The sequence below is a fragment of the Oncorhynchus keta genome, chromosome 35 (genome assembly GCF_023373465.1).
Source record: "Oncorhynchus keta strain PuntledgeMale-10-30-2019 chromosome 35, Oket_V2, whole genome shotgun sequence".
NCBI lineage: Eukaryota > Metazoa > Chordata > Actinopteri > Salmoniformes > Salmonidae > Oncorhynchus > Oncorhynchus keta.
Genome location: NC_068455.1, coordinates 8758370 through 8776915, shown reverse-complemented (window position 1 = coordinate 8776915; position 18546 = coordinate 8758370). Strand labels below are relative to the sequence as shown.

Here is an 18546-nt window from a genome sequence, read left to right as displayed (position 1 = left end):
GATGGAGACAGTAATGTTGCTGCTATGGTGAACTGTGTAGAGAGAGAGAGATGGACAGAGAGAGAGATGGACAGAGAGAGAGATGGACAGAGAGAGGGGGATGGACAGAGAGAGAGATGGACAGAGAGAGGGGGATGGACAGAGAGAGGGGGATGGACAGAGAGAGGGGATGGACAGAGAGAGAGAGATGGACAGAGAGAGAGAGATGGACAGAGAGAGAGAGATGGACAGAGAGAGAGAGATGGACAGAGAGAGAGAGAGATGGACAGAGAGAGAGAGAGATGGACAGAGAGAGATGGACAGAGAGATGGACAGAGAGAGAGATGGACAGAGAGAGAGAGAGATGGACAGAGAGAGGGGGATGGACATACAGACAGTGGACACTATTAGTATGGACAGAGAGAGGGGGATGGACAGACAGTGGGGATGGACTATTAGTATGGACAGACAGACAGTGTCCACTATTAGTATCCATACAGACAGTGTCCACTATTAGTATCCATACAGACAGTGTCCACTATTAGTATCCATACAGACAGTGTACACTATTAGTATCCATACAGACAGTGTCCACTATTAGTATCCATACAGACAGTGTCCACTATTAGTATCCATACAGACAGTGTCCACTATTAGTATCCATACAGACAGTGTCCACTATTAGTACCCATACAGACAGAGATAGATGGACAGAGAGAGAGAGATGGACAGAGAGGGGATGGACAGAGAGAGGGGGATGGACAGAGGGAAAGAAAGAAAATATACATTTCTATATTTCCACCATTGAGACAGTGTACACTATTAGTATCCATACAGACAGTGTCCACTAGTAGTATCCATACAGACAGTGTACACTATTAGTACCCATACAGACAGTGTCCACTATTAGTACCCATACAGACAGTGGACACTATTAGTACCCATACAGACAGTGTCCACTAGTAGTACCCATACAGACAGTGTACACTATTAGTACCCATACAGACAGTCATTGGTCTCAGGATTTGTGTTGGCAGTGACACAACGGTAACATGCGTTTTGATCGTTGAATCTGACACAACGATATAAAGGGAGGGATCTTTCTATTCTCTGGAAGGACACAAACACCAGCTGCTTAGTCGGTTTGGTCACTCCTGTATGGTGCTTTGTGGGGTCCCAAACCGAGGAGAAGACAAAGGCCATCTGGTTGGCGTTCCTGCCGTTGAAGACGGTCATGAAGGGCAGAATGCTGGTTGCTCCATTAGGGACGTTGCATCTCTCCAGGCAGGGAGAGTAGTTGGAGAAGAAGACGATGCAGTCATTAGGCGTTGCTGCTGTTAACAGAGTCTGCATTTTGCTGGGGTTGGTTCTATCATGCCCCAAGAGAAGGTACTCAGCGTGGTAGGTGTCAGGTATGGCTGCGATGAGCCGGTCTCCTATGTAGACACTATAATCCTGTAGTCTCTGCTGGACAACCTGAGGTTGCACGCCTACATCAAAGTTTGCTCCATTTTGGGTGCACTGCTGTTGGGTGAGTAAGACAGCCATGGCATACTGGCGGTTCTCCAGGCCAAACCTGAACAACAGACAGTAGACAGAAGAGACAGAACACAGAGGATCAGAAACATTATAAACAGACAGGAGACAGAAGAGACAGAACACAGAGGATCAGAAACATTATAAACAGACATGAGACAGAAGAGACAGAACACAGAGGATCAGAAACATTATAAACAGACAGGAGACAGAAGAGACAGAACACAGGATCAGAAACATTATAAACAGACAGGAGACAGAAGAGACAGAACACAGAGGATCAGAAACATTATAAACAGACAGGAGACAGAAGAGACAGAACACCGAGGATCAGAAACATTATAAACAGACAGGAGACAGAAGAGACAGAACACAGAGGATCAGAAACATTATAAACAGACAGGAGACAGAAGAGACAGAACACAGAGGATCAGAAACATTATAAACAGACAGGAGACAGAAGAGACAGAACACAGAGGATCAGAAACATTATAAACAGACAGGAGACAGAAGAGACAGAACACAGAGGATCAGAAACATTATAAACAGACAGGAGACAGAAGAGACAGAACACACAGGATCAGAAACATTATAAAAGACGGGAGACAGAAGAGACAGAACACAGAGGATCAGAAACATTATAAACAGACAGGAGACAGAAGAGACAGAACACAGAGGATCAGAAACATTATAAACAGACAGGAGACAGAAGAGACAGAACACAGAGGATCAGAAACATTATAAACAGACAGGAGACAGAACACAGAGGATCAGAAACATTATAAACAGACAGGAGACAGAAGAGACAGAACACAGAGGATCAGAAACATTATAAACAGACAGGAGACAGAAGAGACAGAACACAGAGGATCAGAAACATTATAAACAGACAGGAGACAGAAGAGACAGAACACAGAGGATCAGAAACATTACAAACAGACAGGAGACAGAAGAGACAGAACACAGAGGATCAGAAACATTATAAACAGACAGGAGACAGAAGAGACAGAACACACAGGATCAGAAACATTATAAACAGACAGGAGACAGAAGAGACAGAACACAGAGGATCAGAAACATTATAAACAGACAGGAGACAGAAGAGACAGAACACAGAGGATCAGAAACATTATAAACAGACAGGAGACAGAAGAGACAGAACACAGAGGATCAGAAACATTATAAACAGACAGGAGACAGAAGAGACAGAACAGAGGATCAGAAACATTATAAACAGACAGGAGACAGAAGAGACAGAACACAGAGGATCAGAAACATTATAAACAGACAGGAGACAGAAGAGACAGAACACAGAGGATCAGAAACATTATAAACAGACAGGAGACAGAAGAGACAGAACACACAGGATCAGAAACATTATAAACAGACAGGAGACAGAAGAGACAGAACAGAGGATCAGAAACATTATAAACAGACAGGAGACAGAACACAGAGGATCAGAAACATTATAAACAGACAGGAGACAGAAGAGACAGAACACAGAGGATCAGAAACATTATAAACAGACAGGAGACAGAAGAGACAGAACACAGAGGATCAGAAACATTATAAACAGACAGGAGACAGAACACAGAGGATCAGAAACATTATAAACAGACAGGAGACAGAAGAGACAGAACACAGAGGATCAGAAACATTATAAACAGACAGGAGACAGAAGAGACAGAACACAGGATCAGAAACATTATAAACAGACAGAGACAGAAGAGACAGAACACAGAGGATCAGAAACATTATAAACAGACAGGAGACAGAACACAGAGGATCAGAAACATTATAAACAGACAGGAGACAGAAGAGACAGAACACAGAGGATCAGAAACATTATAAACAGACAGGAGACAGAAGAGACAGAACACAGAGGATCAGAAACATTATAAACAGACAGGAGACAGAAGAGACAGAACACAGAGGATCAGAAACATTATAAACAGACAGGAGACAGAAGAGACAGAACACAGAGATCAGAAACATTATAAACAGACAGGAGACAGAACATACAGGATCAGAAACATTATAAACAGACAGGAGACAGAACACAGAGGATCAGAAACATTATAAACAGACAGGAGACAGAACACAGAGGATCAGAAACATTATATACAGACAGGAGACAGAAGAGACAGAACACACAGGATCAGAAACATTATAAACAGACAGGAGACAGAAGAGACAGAACAGAGGATCAGAAACATTATAAACAGACAGGAGACAGAACACAGAGGATCAGAAACATTATAAACAGACAGGAGACAGAAGAGACAGAACACAGGATCGGAAAATTATAAACAGACAGGAGACAGAAGAGACAGAACACAGAGGATCAGAAACATTATAAACAGACAGGAGACAGAAGAGACAGAACACACAGGATCAGAAACATTATAAACAGACAGGACGAAGTCACTCCCGTCTATTTGACCAAAACAAAAGTTTAGAGCGCTTCAACTTGCCATTTCATGGAGTGAATGTGTGCACTGTTACTTTTGCATAAATTATCACCTCCAGCTCATGGACAAAGTTAACCTCATAGTCAGTCATTGTATCATTTCAAATCCAAAGTTCTGGAGTACAGAGCCAAAACAACAAACAATGTGTCACTGTCCCAATAATTACGGAGGGCACTATCTCAGACCTCTTAAAGTTGTCCAATGTTTAGTATTTGGTCCCATGTTCCTAGCAGTCAATGACTACATCAAGCGTGTGACTTTTTATTAAACTTGTTGGATGCATATGCTGTTTATTTAGGTTGTGTTTCAGATTATTTTGTGCCCAATAGAAATAATTTTGGAGTCACTTGAATTGTATAAAAGATTAGAATATGTCTCTAAACACTTCTACATTAATGTGGATGCTACCATGATTACGGATCACCCTGAATTAATCGTGAATAATGATGAGTGGGAAAGTTACTCATCCTTATTCATAACCCCCCATGCTAACCTCTCACCATTACAATAACAGGGGAGGTTAGCATTTCATATCACACCCCCACGACATGCTAACCTCTCACCATTACAATAACAGGGGAGGTTAGCATTTCATATCACACCCCCACGACATGCTAACCTCTCACCATTACAATAACAGGGGAGGTTAGCATTTCATATCATACCCCCAAGACATGCTAAACCTCTCACCATTACAATAACAGGAGGTTAGCATTTCATATCATACCCCCAAGACATGCTAAACCTCTCACCATTACAATAACAGGGGGAGTATAGCATTTCATATCATACCCCCAAGACATGCTAAACCTCTCACCATTACAATAACAGGGGAGTATAGCATTTCATATCATACCCCCAAGACATGCTAAACCTCTCACCATTACAATAACAGGGGAGGTTAGCATTTCATATCATACCCCCAAGACATGCTAAACCTCTCACCATTACAATAACAGGGGAGGTTAGCATTTCATATCATACACCCAAGACATATTCTATTGTATTCTTATTTACAATAAAAGTGACTCCATTGTCTATATTAGCAATACAGTCTATATTAGCAATATAGTCTATATTAGCAATATAGTCTTTACTAACAATACAGTCTATACTAGCAATACAGTCTATACTAGCAATACAGTCTATATTAGCAATACAGTCTATATTAGCAATATAGTCTTTACTAACAATACAGTCTATACTAGCAATACAGTCTATACTAGCAATACAGTCTATATTAGCAATATAGTCTTTACTAACAATACAGTCTATATTAACAATATAGTCTATACTAGCAATACAGTCTATATTAGCAATACAGTCTATATTAGCAATACAGTCTATATTAGCAATACAGTCTATATTAGCATACAGTCTATATTAGCAATATAGTCTTTACTAACAATACAGTCTATACCAGCATCTTATCTTGTCTGCAGTCCAGGGGCTTCATTTAGGCTAAGCGTTTGTCCCGGGTACACGGTTTGAACCAGTGTTTTTATCGGTCGATCAAACAGTCAGGACAGAATAAACATTTCGAACGAATGTTAAGAGGAATACAAACTTCAAATGTTCCCCAAAAATTGTGTTATTTCTTATAATGGCTAATAATATATCTAAAAGTATTTTAGGAGTTCATAGATTATGAAAGAACAGAGAAACACCCACCTTCTCATCTCTTGTACCACATTAGCCAAGATCTGTTCATTGATAGCATCCACCTTTCCTCCAGGCCAGAGAGACAGCAGAAAGAGAAGGACAATTCCCCTCATAGCTACACACACAGCTGAAACACACAGGAACACACTATATATGCACACAGCTGAAACACACAGGAACACACAGGAACACACTATATATACACACAGCTGAAACACACAGGAACACACAGGAACACACTATATATACACACAGCTGAAACACACAGGAACACACTATATATACACACAGCTGAAACATACAGGAACACACTATATATACACACAGCTGAAACACACAGGAACACACTATATATGCACACAGCTGAAACACACAGGAACACACTATATATACACACAGCTGAAACACACAGGAACACACTATATATACACACAGCTGAAACACACAGGAACACACTATATATACACACAGCTGAAACACACAGGAACACACTATATATACACACAGCTGAAACACACAGGAACACACTATATATACACACAGCTGAAACACACAGGAACACACTATATATACACACACAGCTGAAACACACAGGAACACACTATATATACACACAGCTGAAACACACAGGAACACACTATATATACTCACAGCTGAAACACACAGGAACACACTATATATACACACACAGGAACACACTATATATACACACAGCTGAAACCCACAGGAACACACTATATACACACAGCTGAAACCCACAGGAACACACAGCTGAAACCCACAGGAACACACTATATATACACACAGCTGAAACCCACAGGAACACACTATATACACACAGCTGAAACACACAGGAACACACTATATATACACACAGCTGAAACCCACAGGAACACACTATATACACACAGCTGAAACCCACAGGAACACACTATATACACACAGCTGAAACCCACAGGAACACACTATATATACACACAGCTGAAACACACAGGAACACACTATATATACACACAGCTGAAACCCACAGGAACACACTATATACACACAGCTGAAACACACAGGAACACACTATATATACACACAGCTGAAACACACAGGAACACACTATATACACACAGCTGAAACCCACAGGAACACACTATATATACACACAGCTGAAACACACAGGAACACACTATATATACACACAGCTGAAACACACGGGAACACACAGGAACACACAGGAACACACTATATATATACACACAGCTGAAACACACAGGAACACACTATATATATATATATAATACACAATGAGTGGACAAAAAAATATGAACACTTTCATAATAGTCAATGAGTGTAGATGAAGGGGAGGAGACAGGTTAAAGAAGGATTTATAAGCCTTGATAGATGGATTGTGTCTGTGTTCCATTCAGAGGGTGAAAGGGGCAGGACAAATTATTTACCCCTTTGAACGGGGTATGGTTATAGGTGCCAGGCGCACGGTTTGTGTCAAGAACTGCAACGCTGCTGGGTTTTTCACGCTCAAAAGTTTCCTGTGTGTATCAAGAATGGTCCACCACCCAAAGGACATCCAGCCAACTTGACACAACTGTGGGAAGCATTGGAGTCAACATGGGCCAGCATCCCTGTGGAACGCTTTCGACACCTTGTAGAGTCCATGACCTGACGAACTGAGGCTGTTCTGAGAGAAACGTGGGTAACTCAGTATTAAGAAGTTCTTAATGTTTTGTATACTTTTGTATACTTATTCTGTTCAAGGAGCTCATGGAGGGTTACAAAGCTCCTATTTATATAAAATCAACCATGTTGATAAGCAGTAAAGATAACATTAGATATAAGTCAAGTAGAATACACTTACAGAGATTGTGGATGGCTGGTTATTGTCCTGTAGATTGTGGATGGCTGGCTGATGTCCTCTAGATTGTAGATGGCTGGCTGATGTCCTCTAGATTGTAGATGGCTGACTGATGTCCTCTATCCAAGACAAAACAGATGAAGGTTACCTGAAGTTATGGAAAACATACTTAGACATGTTCTTTATTAAAAACAGCAGAACAACAGTTATCACATTTAGTTCAGAGAGAAGGTGCTAATTCACCCATGTACCTGTTGAAGGGTTGTTGCTGTGTCCATGTGAGCAGCGCTTTATAGTGGTTTTTATGTGTTAATATTTACCCAGAGAAGGGAGGGCAGAGGGAGGGGCAGAGGCTGCTGGCAGCATTACCATATTTATCCAGGGAGGGCAGAGGGAGAGACAGGTGATGACAGGTGATAAACAGGTATTATTGACCCTGGTTCGATTCCAAGCTGTAAATAAAATAAAATCAAATCAAATTTTATTTGTCACATACACATGGTTAGCAGATGTTAATGCGAGTGTAGCGAAATGCTTGTGCTTCTAGTTCCGACAATGCAGTGATAACCAACAAGTAATCTAACTAACAATTCCAAAACTACTGTCTTATACACAGTGTAAGAGGATAAAGAATATGTACATAAGGATATATGAATGAGTGATGGTACAGAGCAGCATACAGTAGATGGTATCGAGTACAGTATATACATATGAGATGAGTATGTAGACAAAGTAAACAAAGTGGCATAGTTAAAGTGGCTAGTGATACATGTATTACATAGGATGCAGTCGATGATATAGAGTACAGTATATACGTATGCATATGAGATGAATAATGTAGGGTAAGTAACTTTATATAAGGTAGCATTGTTTAAAGTGGCTATATGATATATTTACATAATTTCCCATCAATTCCCATTATTAAAGTGGCTGGAGTTGGGTCAGTCAATGTCAGTGTGTTGGCAGCAGCCACTCAATGTTAGTGGTGGCTGTTTAACAGTCTGATGGCCTTGAGATAGAAGCTGTTTTTCAGTCTCTCGGTCCCAGCTTTGATGCACCTGTACTGACCTCGCCTTCTGGATGTTAGCGGGGTGAACAGGCAGTGGCTCGGGTGGTTGATGTCCTTGATGATCTTTATGGCCTTCCTGTAACATCGGGTGGTGTAGGTGTCCTGGAGGGCAGGTAGTTTGCCCCCGGTGATGCGTTGTGCAGACCTCACTACCCTCTGGAGAGCCTTACGGTTGAGGGCGGAGCAGTTGCCGTACCAGGCGGTGATACAGCCCGACAGGATGCTCTCGATTGTGCATCTGTAGAAGTTTGTGAGTGCTTTTGGTGACAAGCCTAATTTCTTCATGAGATGAGTATGTAAACAAAGTGGCATAGTTAAAGTGGCTAGTGATACATGTATTACATAAGGATGCAGTAGATGATATAGAGTACAGTATATACATATGAGATGAGTATGTAAACAAAGTGGCATAGTTAAAGTGGCTAGTGATACATGTATTACATAAGGATGCAGTAGATGATATAGAGTACAGTATATACATATGAGATGAGTATGTAAACAAAGGGGCATAGTTAAAGTGGCTAGTGATACATGTATTACATAAGGATGCAGTAGATGATATAGAGTACAGTATATACATATGAGATGAGTATGTAAACAAAGTGGCATAGTTAAAGTGGCTAGTGCTACATGTATTACATAAGGATGCAGTAGATGATATAGAGTACAGTATATACATATGAGATGAGTATGTAAACAAAGTGGCATAGTTAAAGTGGCTAGTGATACATGTATTACATAAGGATGCAGTAGATGATATAGAGTACAGTATATACATATGAGATGAGTATGTAAACAAAGTGGCATAGTTAAAGTGGCTAGTGATACATGTATTACATAAGGATGCAGTAGATGATATAGAGTACAGTATATACATATGAGATGAGTATGTAAACAAAGGGGCATAGTTAAAGTGGCTAGTGATACATGTATTACATAAGGATGCAGTAGATGATATAGAGTACAGTATATACATATGAGATGAGTATGTAAACAAAGTGGCATAGTTAAAGTGGCTAGTGATACATGTATTACATAAAGAGCATTCTCTCAAACAGCTTCACCTGGAATGCTTTTCCAACAGCCTTGAAGGAGGTGCAGTTAAACAGTTAAACACACCACAATAAACCCATGTCACACCCTGGCCTGACCAAATAAATGAAGACAAACACAATATATTACGACCCGGACGCACAGCAAAACAATAGGGCAGGGTCCGGGTGGGCGTCTGTCCATGGTGGCGGCTCCGGCGCGGGACGTGGACTCCACTCAATCAATGTCTTAGTCCCTCCTCCTCGCATCCACCCTCGCCGCCGACCATGGCCTAGTAGTCCTCACCCAGAACCCCACTGGATTGAGGGGCAGCTTGGGACTGAGGGGCAGATCGTGTAACAGTATAATTTTAAACCGTCCCCTTGCCCATACCCGGGCGCGAACCAGGGACCTTCTGCACACATCAACAACAGTCACCCACGAAGCCGCGGCCCTTGCAGAGCAAGGGGAACTACTACTTCAAGGTCTCAGAGCAAGTGACGTAACCGATTGAAACGCTATTTAGCGCACACCGCTAACTAAGCTAGCCGTTTCACATCCGTTACACTCACCCCCCTTTTGACCTTCCTCCTTTTTTCGGCAGCAACCAGTAATCCGGGTCACGGCAACAATGTAACAGTATAATTTTAAACCGTCCCCTCGCCCATACCCGGGCGCGAACCAGGGACCTTCTGCACACATCAACAACAGTCACCCACGAAACATCGTTACCCATCGCTCCACAAAAGCCGCGGCCCTTGCAGAGCAAGGGGAACTACTACTTCAAGGTCTCAGAGCAAGTGACGTAACCGATTGAAACGCTATTTAGCGCACACCGCTAACTAAGCTAGCCGTTTCACATCCGTTACACTCAGGACTGAGGGGCAGCTCGGGACTGAGGGGAAGCTCAGCACTGAGAGGAAGCTCAGCACTGAGAGGAAGCTCAGGCAGGTAGTTGGCTCCGGCAGATCCTGGCTGGCTGGCGGATCTGGAAGGGTCTGGTTGACTGGCGGATCTGGAAGTGTCTGGTTGACTGGCAGATCTGGAAGAGTCTGGTTGACTGGCGGATCCTGGCTGCCTGGCGGATCTGGAAGATCATGGCTGACTGGTGGATCCTGGCTGACTGGCGGATCCTGGCTGACTGGCGGATCTCGCTGCTCTGGCTGCTCCATGCAGACTGGCAGCTCTGGCTGCTCCATGCAGACTGGCAGCTCCATGCAGACTGACAGCTCTGGCTGCTCCATGCAGACTGACAGCTCAGGCTGCTCCATGCAGGCTGGCAGCTCAGGCTGCTCCATGCAGGCTGGCAGTTCTGGCTGCGCTGAACAGGCAGGAGACTCCAGCAGCGCTGTAGAGGAGGAAGGCTCTGGCAGCGCTGAACAGGCGGGAGACTCCGGCAGCGCTGTAGAGGAGGAAGGCTCTGGCTGCGCTAAACAGGTGGGAGACTCCAGCAGCGCTGTAGAGGAGGAAGGCTCTGGCTGCGCTGAACAGGCGGGAGACTCCGACAGCGCTGGAGAGGAGGAAGGCTCTGATAGCGCTAGACAGGCGAGGCGCACTGAAGGCCTGGTGCGTGGTGCTGGCACTGGTGGTACTGGACCGAGGACACGCACAGGAAGCCTGGTGCGGGGAGCTGCCACCGGAGGACTGGTGTGTAAAGGTGGCACAGGATGGACCGGACCGTGAAGGCGTACTGGAGAGCATGAGAGCAGGACTGGCACAGGACGTGCAAGGCTAGGTAGGTACACAGGAGGCCTAGTGCGTGAGGCTGACACAATTTTCACCAGCCGACTAACACGCACCTCAGGACGAGTATGGAGCGCTGACCCAGGTGCCATCAAATCCCCGACACGCTCCGTCGGGCGAATATCGTACCTAAAGCACCAACCTAGCAACTCCCTCATAACTCTCTCCTCCACTTTCCCCATTAACTCCTTCACAGTCTCTGCTTCACTCACCTCCAACACCGGCTCTGGTTCTGGTCTCCTCCTTGGCTCCTCACGATAAACAGGGGGAGTTGGCTCAGGTCTGAACCCTGACTCTGCCACACTCTCTCTGAGCCCCCCAATACATTTTTGGGGCTGACTCTCGTCTTCCCTCCGCGCCGCCATGCTTGCTTCGCCAACACCATTCTCCGATAACCTGCTTCGCACTGCTCCAGCGAATCCCAGGCGGGCTCCGGCACTCTCTCTGGGTCGACCACCCACCTGTCTATCTCCTCCCATAAAAGACAAATACCTAGCCTTCCACATTGCTAGCTTCCTCTGTACCGCTGCGATACGCATGTTCCAGTGCAGCGTGGTAGAAGGAGAAGTAGAAAAGGACCAAGGTGCAGCGTGGTAGAAGGAGAAAAGGACCAAGGTGCAGCGTGGTAGAAGGAGAAGGAGAAGGTGAGGACCAAGGTGCAGCGTGGTAGAAGGAGAAGAGGACCAAGGTGCAGCGTGGTAGAAGGAGAAGAGGACCAAGGTGCAGCGTGGTAGAAGGAGAAGGAGAAGGTGAGGACCAAGGTGCAGCGTGGTAGAAGGAGAAGGAGAAGGTGAGGACCAAGTTGCAGCGTGGTAAGTATTAATAATACGTTTAATAAATACAAACACTTGAACAAAAAACAACAAACGAACAGTTCTGCAAGGTGCAAATACACTAAAACAGAAAACAGCTACCCACAAAACCTATGTGGGCAAGAGCTACCTAAGTATGGTTCTCAATCAGAGACAACGACGGACAGCTGTCCCTGATTGAGAACCATACCTGGCCAAAAACATAGAAAAAGTAACATAGAATGCCCACCCTAGTCACACCCTGGCCTAACCAAAGTAGAGAATAAAAAGCCTCTCTATGGCCAGGGCGTGACAAATAGTTTGACTAATTTCAGTTTATGTGACAAAACAAGCAGTCATAGTGTAGAGAATCATTGTGCCATGTAAACCACTGTGTATTATATGTTCCAGAACCAACGATATTGTATTTTCTACTGTTTGAAGCTCACATAGAACAAATCTACCACATCTTAAGACTAGTTTTCAATGAGAATGACAGATCTATAACGCACATTCTATGTCAATTTGGTTGGTAGCCCAAAAAGTTACATATTAATTAAAGCTTTACATTTTTTAAATTTACAATTCTTTTAGAATCAAATGCGATGCAATAGCAGAAGCATAGACGGAGAGTTAGGCAGAAGTTACCTGAGGGACGTCCACTGATAAGGACTGTTTTTCGAGCAAAGACTAGAATATGTTCCATGATTCATCCAAACTGTGGAGTAAACCATCTCAGTCACCGGCTTCATCAATAAATGCATAGATGACGTCATCTCCACAGTGACCGTACGTACATATCCCAACCAGAAGCCATGGATTTCAGGCAACATTCGCACAGAGCTAAAGGTTCGAGCTGCCGCATTCAAGGAGCGGGACACTAATCTGGACGCTCTAAGAAATCCTGCTATGCCCTCAGACTAACCATCAAACAGGCAAAGGGTCAATACAGGACTAAGATTGAATTCTAAGATGCTCGTCGTATGCTCGATGCTCGTCGTATGCTCGATGCTCGTCGTATGTGTCAGGGCTTGCAAACTATTACGGCATACAAAGGAAAACCCAGCCGCGAGCTGCCCAGTGACGCGAGCCTACCAGATTAGCTAAATGCCCATTATGCTCACTTTGAGAGCACCAGCTGTTCGGGACGACTGTGTGATCACGCTCTCAGTAGCCAATGTGAGCAAGACGTTTAAACAGGTTAACATTCACAAGGCCGCTGTGCCTGATATGGATTACCAGGGTGTGTACTCAGAGCATGGGCAGACCAACTGGCAAGTTTCTTCACTGACATTTTCAACCTCTCCCTGACCGAGTCTGTAATACCTACATGTTTCAAGCAGACCACCATAGTCCGTGTGCCCAAGAATGCATGGGTAACCTGTCGAAATGACTACCGCCCCGTAGCACTCACGTCAGTAGCCATGAAGTGCTTTGAAAGGCTGGTTATGACTAACATCAACACCATCATCCCGGAAACCCTAGACCCATTCCAATTCACATACCGCCCCAACAGATCCACAGATCACGCAATCCCACTCGCACTCCACACTGCCCATTCCCACCCGGACAAAAGGAACACCTACAGTGCCTTCGGAAGGTATTCAGACCCCTTGACTTTTTCCCACATTTTGTTAGGTTAAAGCCTTATTCTAAAATGTATTAAGTACAAAAAAATTGTCAGAAATCTACACACAATACCCCAGAATGACAAAGAAATTAGAAACGTTTGCAAATGTATTAAAAATAAAAAACAGAAATACCTAACGTAAGTATTCAGACCCTTTGCTATCAGACTCGAAATTGAGCTCAGTTGCATCTCATCCTTGATGTTTCTACAACTTGATTGGAGTCCACCTGTGTTAATTCAATTGATTGGACATGATTTGGAAAGGCACACACCTGTCTATATAAGGTCCTACAGTTGACAGTGCATGTCAGAGGAAAAACCAAGCTATGAGGTCGAAGGAATTGTCGGTAGAGCTCCAAGACAAGATTGTGTGGCAGCAGAGATCTTGGGAAGAGTACCAAAACTTTTCTGCAGTATTGAAGATCCCCAAGAACACAGTGGCCTCCATCATTCCTAAATGGAAGAAGTTTGGAACCACCAAGACTCTTCCTAGAGCTGGCAGCCCGGCCAAACTGAGCAATCGGGGGAGAAGGGCATTGGTCAGGGAGGTGAACAAGAAACCAATGGTCACTCTGACAGAGCTCTAGAGTTCCTCTGTGGAGATGAGAGAACATTCCAGGATAACCATCTCTGCAGCACTCCACCAATTAGGACTTTATAGTAGAGTGGCCAGACGGAAGCCACTCCTTAGTAAAAGGCACATGACAGCCTACTTGGAGTTTGCCAAAAGCCATCTAAAGACTCAGGCCATGAGAAAAAATATTCTCTGGTCTGATGAAACCGAGAATGAGATCTTTGGCCAAAATGCCAAGCGCCACTACGGTGAAGCATGGTGGTGGCAGCACCATGCAGTGGGGATGTTTTTCAGTGGCAGGGACTGGGAGACTAGTCATGATTGAGGGAAATATGAATGGAGCCAAGTACAGCGAGTTCCTTGATGAATGAATTCCTGCTCCAGAGCTCTCAGGACCTCAGACCTCAAATTTGATTTGATTTGAGGTTCACCTTCCAATAGGACAATAACCATATGCACACAGCCAAGACAACGCAGGAGTGGCTTCGGGACAAGTTTCTGAATGAATGTCCTTGAGTGGACCAGCCAGAGCTCTGACTTTAACCCGATCTCTGGAGAAACCTGAAATTAGCTGTGCAGTGACCCTCTCCATCCAACCTGACAGAGCTTGAGAGCATCTGCAGAGAAGAATGGGAGAAAGTCCCCAAATACAGGTGTGCCAAGCTTGTAGCGTCATACCCAACAAGACTCGAGGCTGTAATCGCTGTAATGTGGTTCAACAAAGTACTGAGTAAACGGTCTGAGTCCTTTATAAATGTGATATTTGAGTTATTTTTTGCAAATAAATGAGCAAAAAGTTGTAAAAACCTGTTTTTGCCTTGCATTTATGGGGTATTGTGTGTAGATTAATGAGGGGAAAAAACAATGTAATACATTTTTGAATAAGGCTGTAACGTAACAAAATATGGAAAAAGTCAAGATGTCTGAATACTTTCAGAAGGTACTGTATGAAAATCCAGTTCATTGACTACAGCTCAGCGTTCAACACCATACTGCCCTCAAAGCTCATCACTAAGCTAATGACCCTGGGACTAAACACCTCCCTCTGCAACTGGATGCTGGACTTCCTGGTGGTAACAACACATCTGCAACACGGGGCCCCTCAGGGTTGCGTGCTTAGTTCCCTCCTGTACTCCCTGTTCACCCACGACTGCGTAGCCAAGCACGACTCCAACACCATCATTAAGTTTGCTGATGACACACCAGTGGTAGGCCTGATGACCGACAACAATGAGACAGCCTATAGGGAGGAGGTCAGAGACCTGGCCGTGTGGTGCCAGGGCAACAACCTCTCCCTCAATGTGAGCAAGACAAAGGAGATTATCGTGGACTACAGGAAAATAAGGGCTGAACAGACCTCCTTTTAACATCAACGAGGGCTGTAATGGAGCTGGTCGAAAGTTTCAAGTTCCTTGGTGTCGACATCACCAACAATCTATCGTGGCCCAAACACACCAAGACAGTCGAGAAGTGGGCAAAACAGCAACTTTTCCCGATCAGGAGACTAAAAAGATTTGGCAAGGGTCCCCAGATTCTCAAAAAGTTAGACAGCTGCACTTTTCATGAGCGTCCTGACCGGTTGCATCACCTCCTAGTATGGCAACAGCTCGGCATTTGACCGTAAGACGCTACAGATTGTAGTGCATACGGCCCAAAACATCACAGGGGCCAAGCTTCCTGCCACCCAGGACCTACATATTTCAAATCAAATCAAATATTATTGGTCACATTCACATGTTTAGCAGACGTTATTTCGGGTATAGCGAAATGCTTGTGTTTCTAGCCCCAACAGTGCACTAATATCTAACAGTAATATCTAACAATTTCACAACAATATACACAATACACACAAATCTAAAGTAAAGGAATAGAATTAAGAATATCTAAATATTTGGACAAGCAATGTTGGAGCGTGATAGACTAAAATACAGTAGAATATAATATAATACAGTATATAGATATGAGATGAGTAATACATAGACTAAGATACAGTAGAATATAATACAGTATATACATATGAGATGAGTAATACATAGACTAAGATACAGTAGAATATAAAACAGTATATACATATGAGATGAGTATGTAAACAAAGTGGCATAGTTAAAGTGGCTAGTGATACATGTATTACATAAAGAGCATTCTCTCAAACAGCTTCACCTGGAATGCTTTTCCAACAGCCTTGAAGGAGGTGCAGTTAAACAGTTAAACACACCACAATAAACCCATGTCACACCCTGGCCTGACCAAATAAATGAAGACAAACACAATATATTACGACCCGGACGCACAGCAAAACAATAGGGCAGGGTCCGGGTGGGCGTCTGTCCATGGTGGCGGCTCCGGCGCGGGACGTGGACTCCACTCAATCAATGTCTTAGTCCCTCCTCCTCGCGTCCACCCTCGCCGCCGACCATGGCCTAGTAGTCCTCACCCAGAACCCCACTGGATTGAGGGGCAGCTTGGGACTGAGGGGCAGATCGTGTAACAGTATAATTTTAAACCGTCCCCTTGCCCATACCCGGGCGCGAACCAGGGACCTTCTGCACACATCAACAACAGTCACCCACAAAGCATCGTTACCCATCGCTCCACAAAAGCCGCGGCCCTTGCAGAGCAAGGGGAACTACTACTTCAAGGTCTCAGAGCAAGTGACGTAACCGATTGAAACGCTATTTAGCGCACACCGCTAACTAAGCTAGCCGTTTCACATCCGTTACACTCAGGACTGAGGGGCAGCTCGGGACTGAGGGGAAGCTCAGCACTGAGAGGAAGCTCAGCACTGAGAGGAAGCTCAGCACTGAGAGGAAGCTCAGGCAGGTAGTTGGCTCCGGCAGATCCTGGCTGGCTGGCGGATCTGGAAGGGTCTGGTTGACTGGCGGATCTGGAAGTGTCTGGTTGACTGGCAGATCTGGAAGAGTCTGGTTGACTGGCGGATCCTGGCTGCCTGGCGGATCTGGAAGATCATGGCTGACTGGTGGATCCTGGCTGACTGGCTGATCCTGGCTGACTGGCGGATCTCGCTGCTCTGGCTGCTCCATGCAGACTGGCAGCTCTGGCTGCTCCATGCAGACTGGCAGCTCCATGCAGACTGACAGCTCTGGCTGCTCCATGCAGACTGACAGCTCAGGCTGCTCCATGCAGGCTGGCAGCTCAGGCTGCTCCATGCAGGCTGGCAGTTCTGGCTGCGCTGAACAGGCAGGAGACTCAAGCAGCGCTGTAGAGGAGGAAGGCTCTGGCAGCGCTGAACAGGCGGGAGACTCCGGCAGCGCTGTAGAGGAGGAAGGCTCTGGCTGCGCTAAACAGGCGGGAGACTCCAGCAGCGCTGTAGAGGAGGAAGGCTCTGGCTGCGCTGAACAGGCGGGAGACTCTGACAGCGCTGGAGAGGAGGAAGGCTCTGATAGCGCTAGACAGGCGAGGCGCACTGAAAGCCTGGTGCGTGGTGCTGGCACTGGTGGTACTGGACCGAGGACACGCACAGGAAGCCTGGTGCGGGGAGCTGCCACCGGAGGACTGGTGTGTAAAGGTGGCACAGGATGGACCGGACCGTGAAGGCGTACTGGAGAGCATGAGAGCAGGACTGGCACAGGACGTGCAAGGCTAGGTAGGTACACAGGAGGCCTAGTGCGTGAGGCTGGCACAATTTTCACCAGCCGACTAACACGCACCTCAGGACGAGTATGGAGCGCTGACCCAGGTGCCATCAAATCCCCGACACGCTCCGTCGGGCGAATATGGTACCTAAAGCACCAACCAAGCAACTCCCTCATAACTCTCTCCTCCACTTTCCCCATTAACTCCTTCACAGTCTCTGCTTCACTCACCTCCAACACCGGCTCTGGTTCTGGTCTCGTCCTTGGCTCCTCACGATAAACAGGGGGAGTTGGCTCAGGTCTGAACCCTGACTCTGCCACACTCTCTCTGAGCCCCCCCCCCAATACATTTTTGGGGCTGACTCTCGGTCTTCCCTCCGCGCCGCCATGCTTGCTTCGCCAACACCATTCTCCGATAACCTGCTTCGCACTGCTCCAGCGAATCCCAGGCGGGCTCCGGCACTCTCTCTGGGTCGACCACCCACCTGTCTATCTCCTCCCATAAAAGACAAATACCTAGCCTTCCACATTGCTAGCTTCCTCTGTACCGCTGCGATACACATGTTCCAGTGCAGCGTGGTAGAAGGAGAAGTAGAAAAGGACCA

At 45.3% G+C, this 18546-nt stretch overlaps 2 protein-coding genes across 3 annotated transcripts in view; both read right to left on the bottom strand.

The window, feature by feature from the left end:
- LOC127915813 (uncharacterized) overlaps positions 1–11665 on the bottom strand; it is a 72035-nt gene extending 60370 nt beyond the window's left edge. Inside the window, exon 1 of the mRNA XM_052496299.1 lies at positions 8578–11665. Within this exon, the coding sequence (XP_052352259.1) occupies positions 10453–11535 (1083 nt within the window). The 5' untranslated portion in view covers positions 11536–11665 and the 3' untranslated portion in view covers positions 8578–10452. The remainder of the gene's footprint in view (positions 1–8577) is intronic.
- LOC127915814 (uncharacterized) lies at positions 451–7873 on the bottom strand. 2 transcript variants are annotated; one of them, XM_052496300.1, is made up of 4 exons: positions 7761–7873; positions 7513–7657; positions 5658–5775; positions 451–1555 (listed from the first exon to the last, which is right to left on the bottom strand). In XM_052496300.1, the coding sequence occupies exons 3-4, from the start codon at positions 5759–5761 to the stop codon at positions 970–972; spliced, it is 690 nt and encodes a 229-aa protein (XP_052352260.1). In that variant the 5' UTR covers positions 5762–5775; positions 7513–7657; positions 7761–7873; the 3' UTR covers positions 451–969. The 2 variants fall into 2 exon arrangements, with proteins under 2 accessions (XP_052352260.1, XP_052352261.1); XM_052496301.1 differs by having other exon boundaries at positions 7513–7628; positions 7761–7779.
- Positions 11666–18546: the final 6881 nt, after the last annotated feature.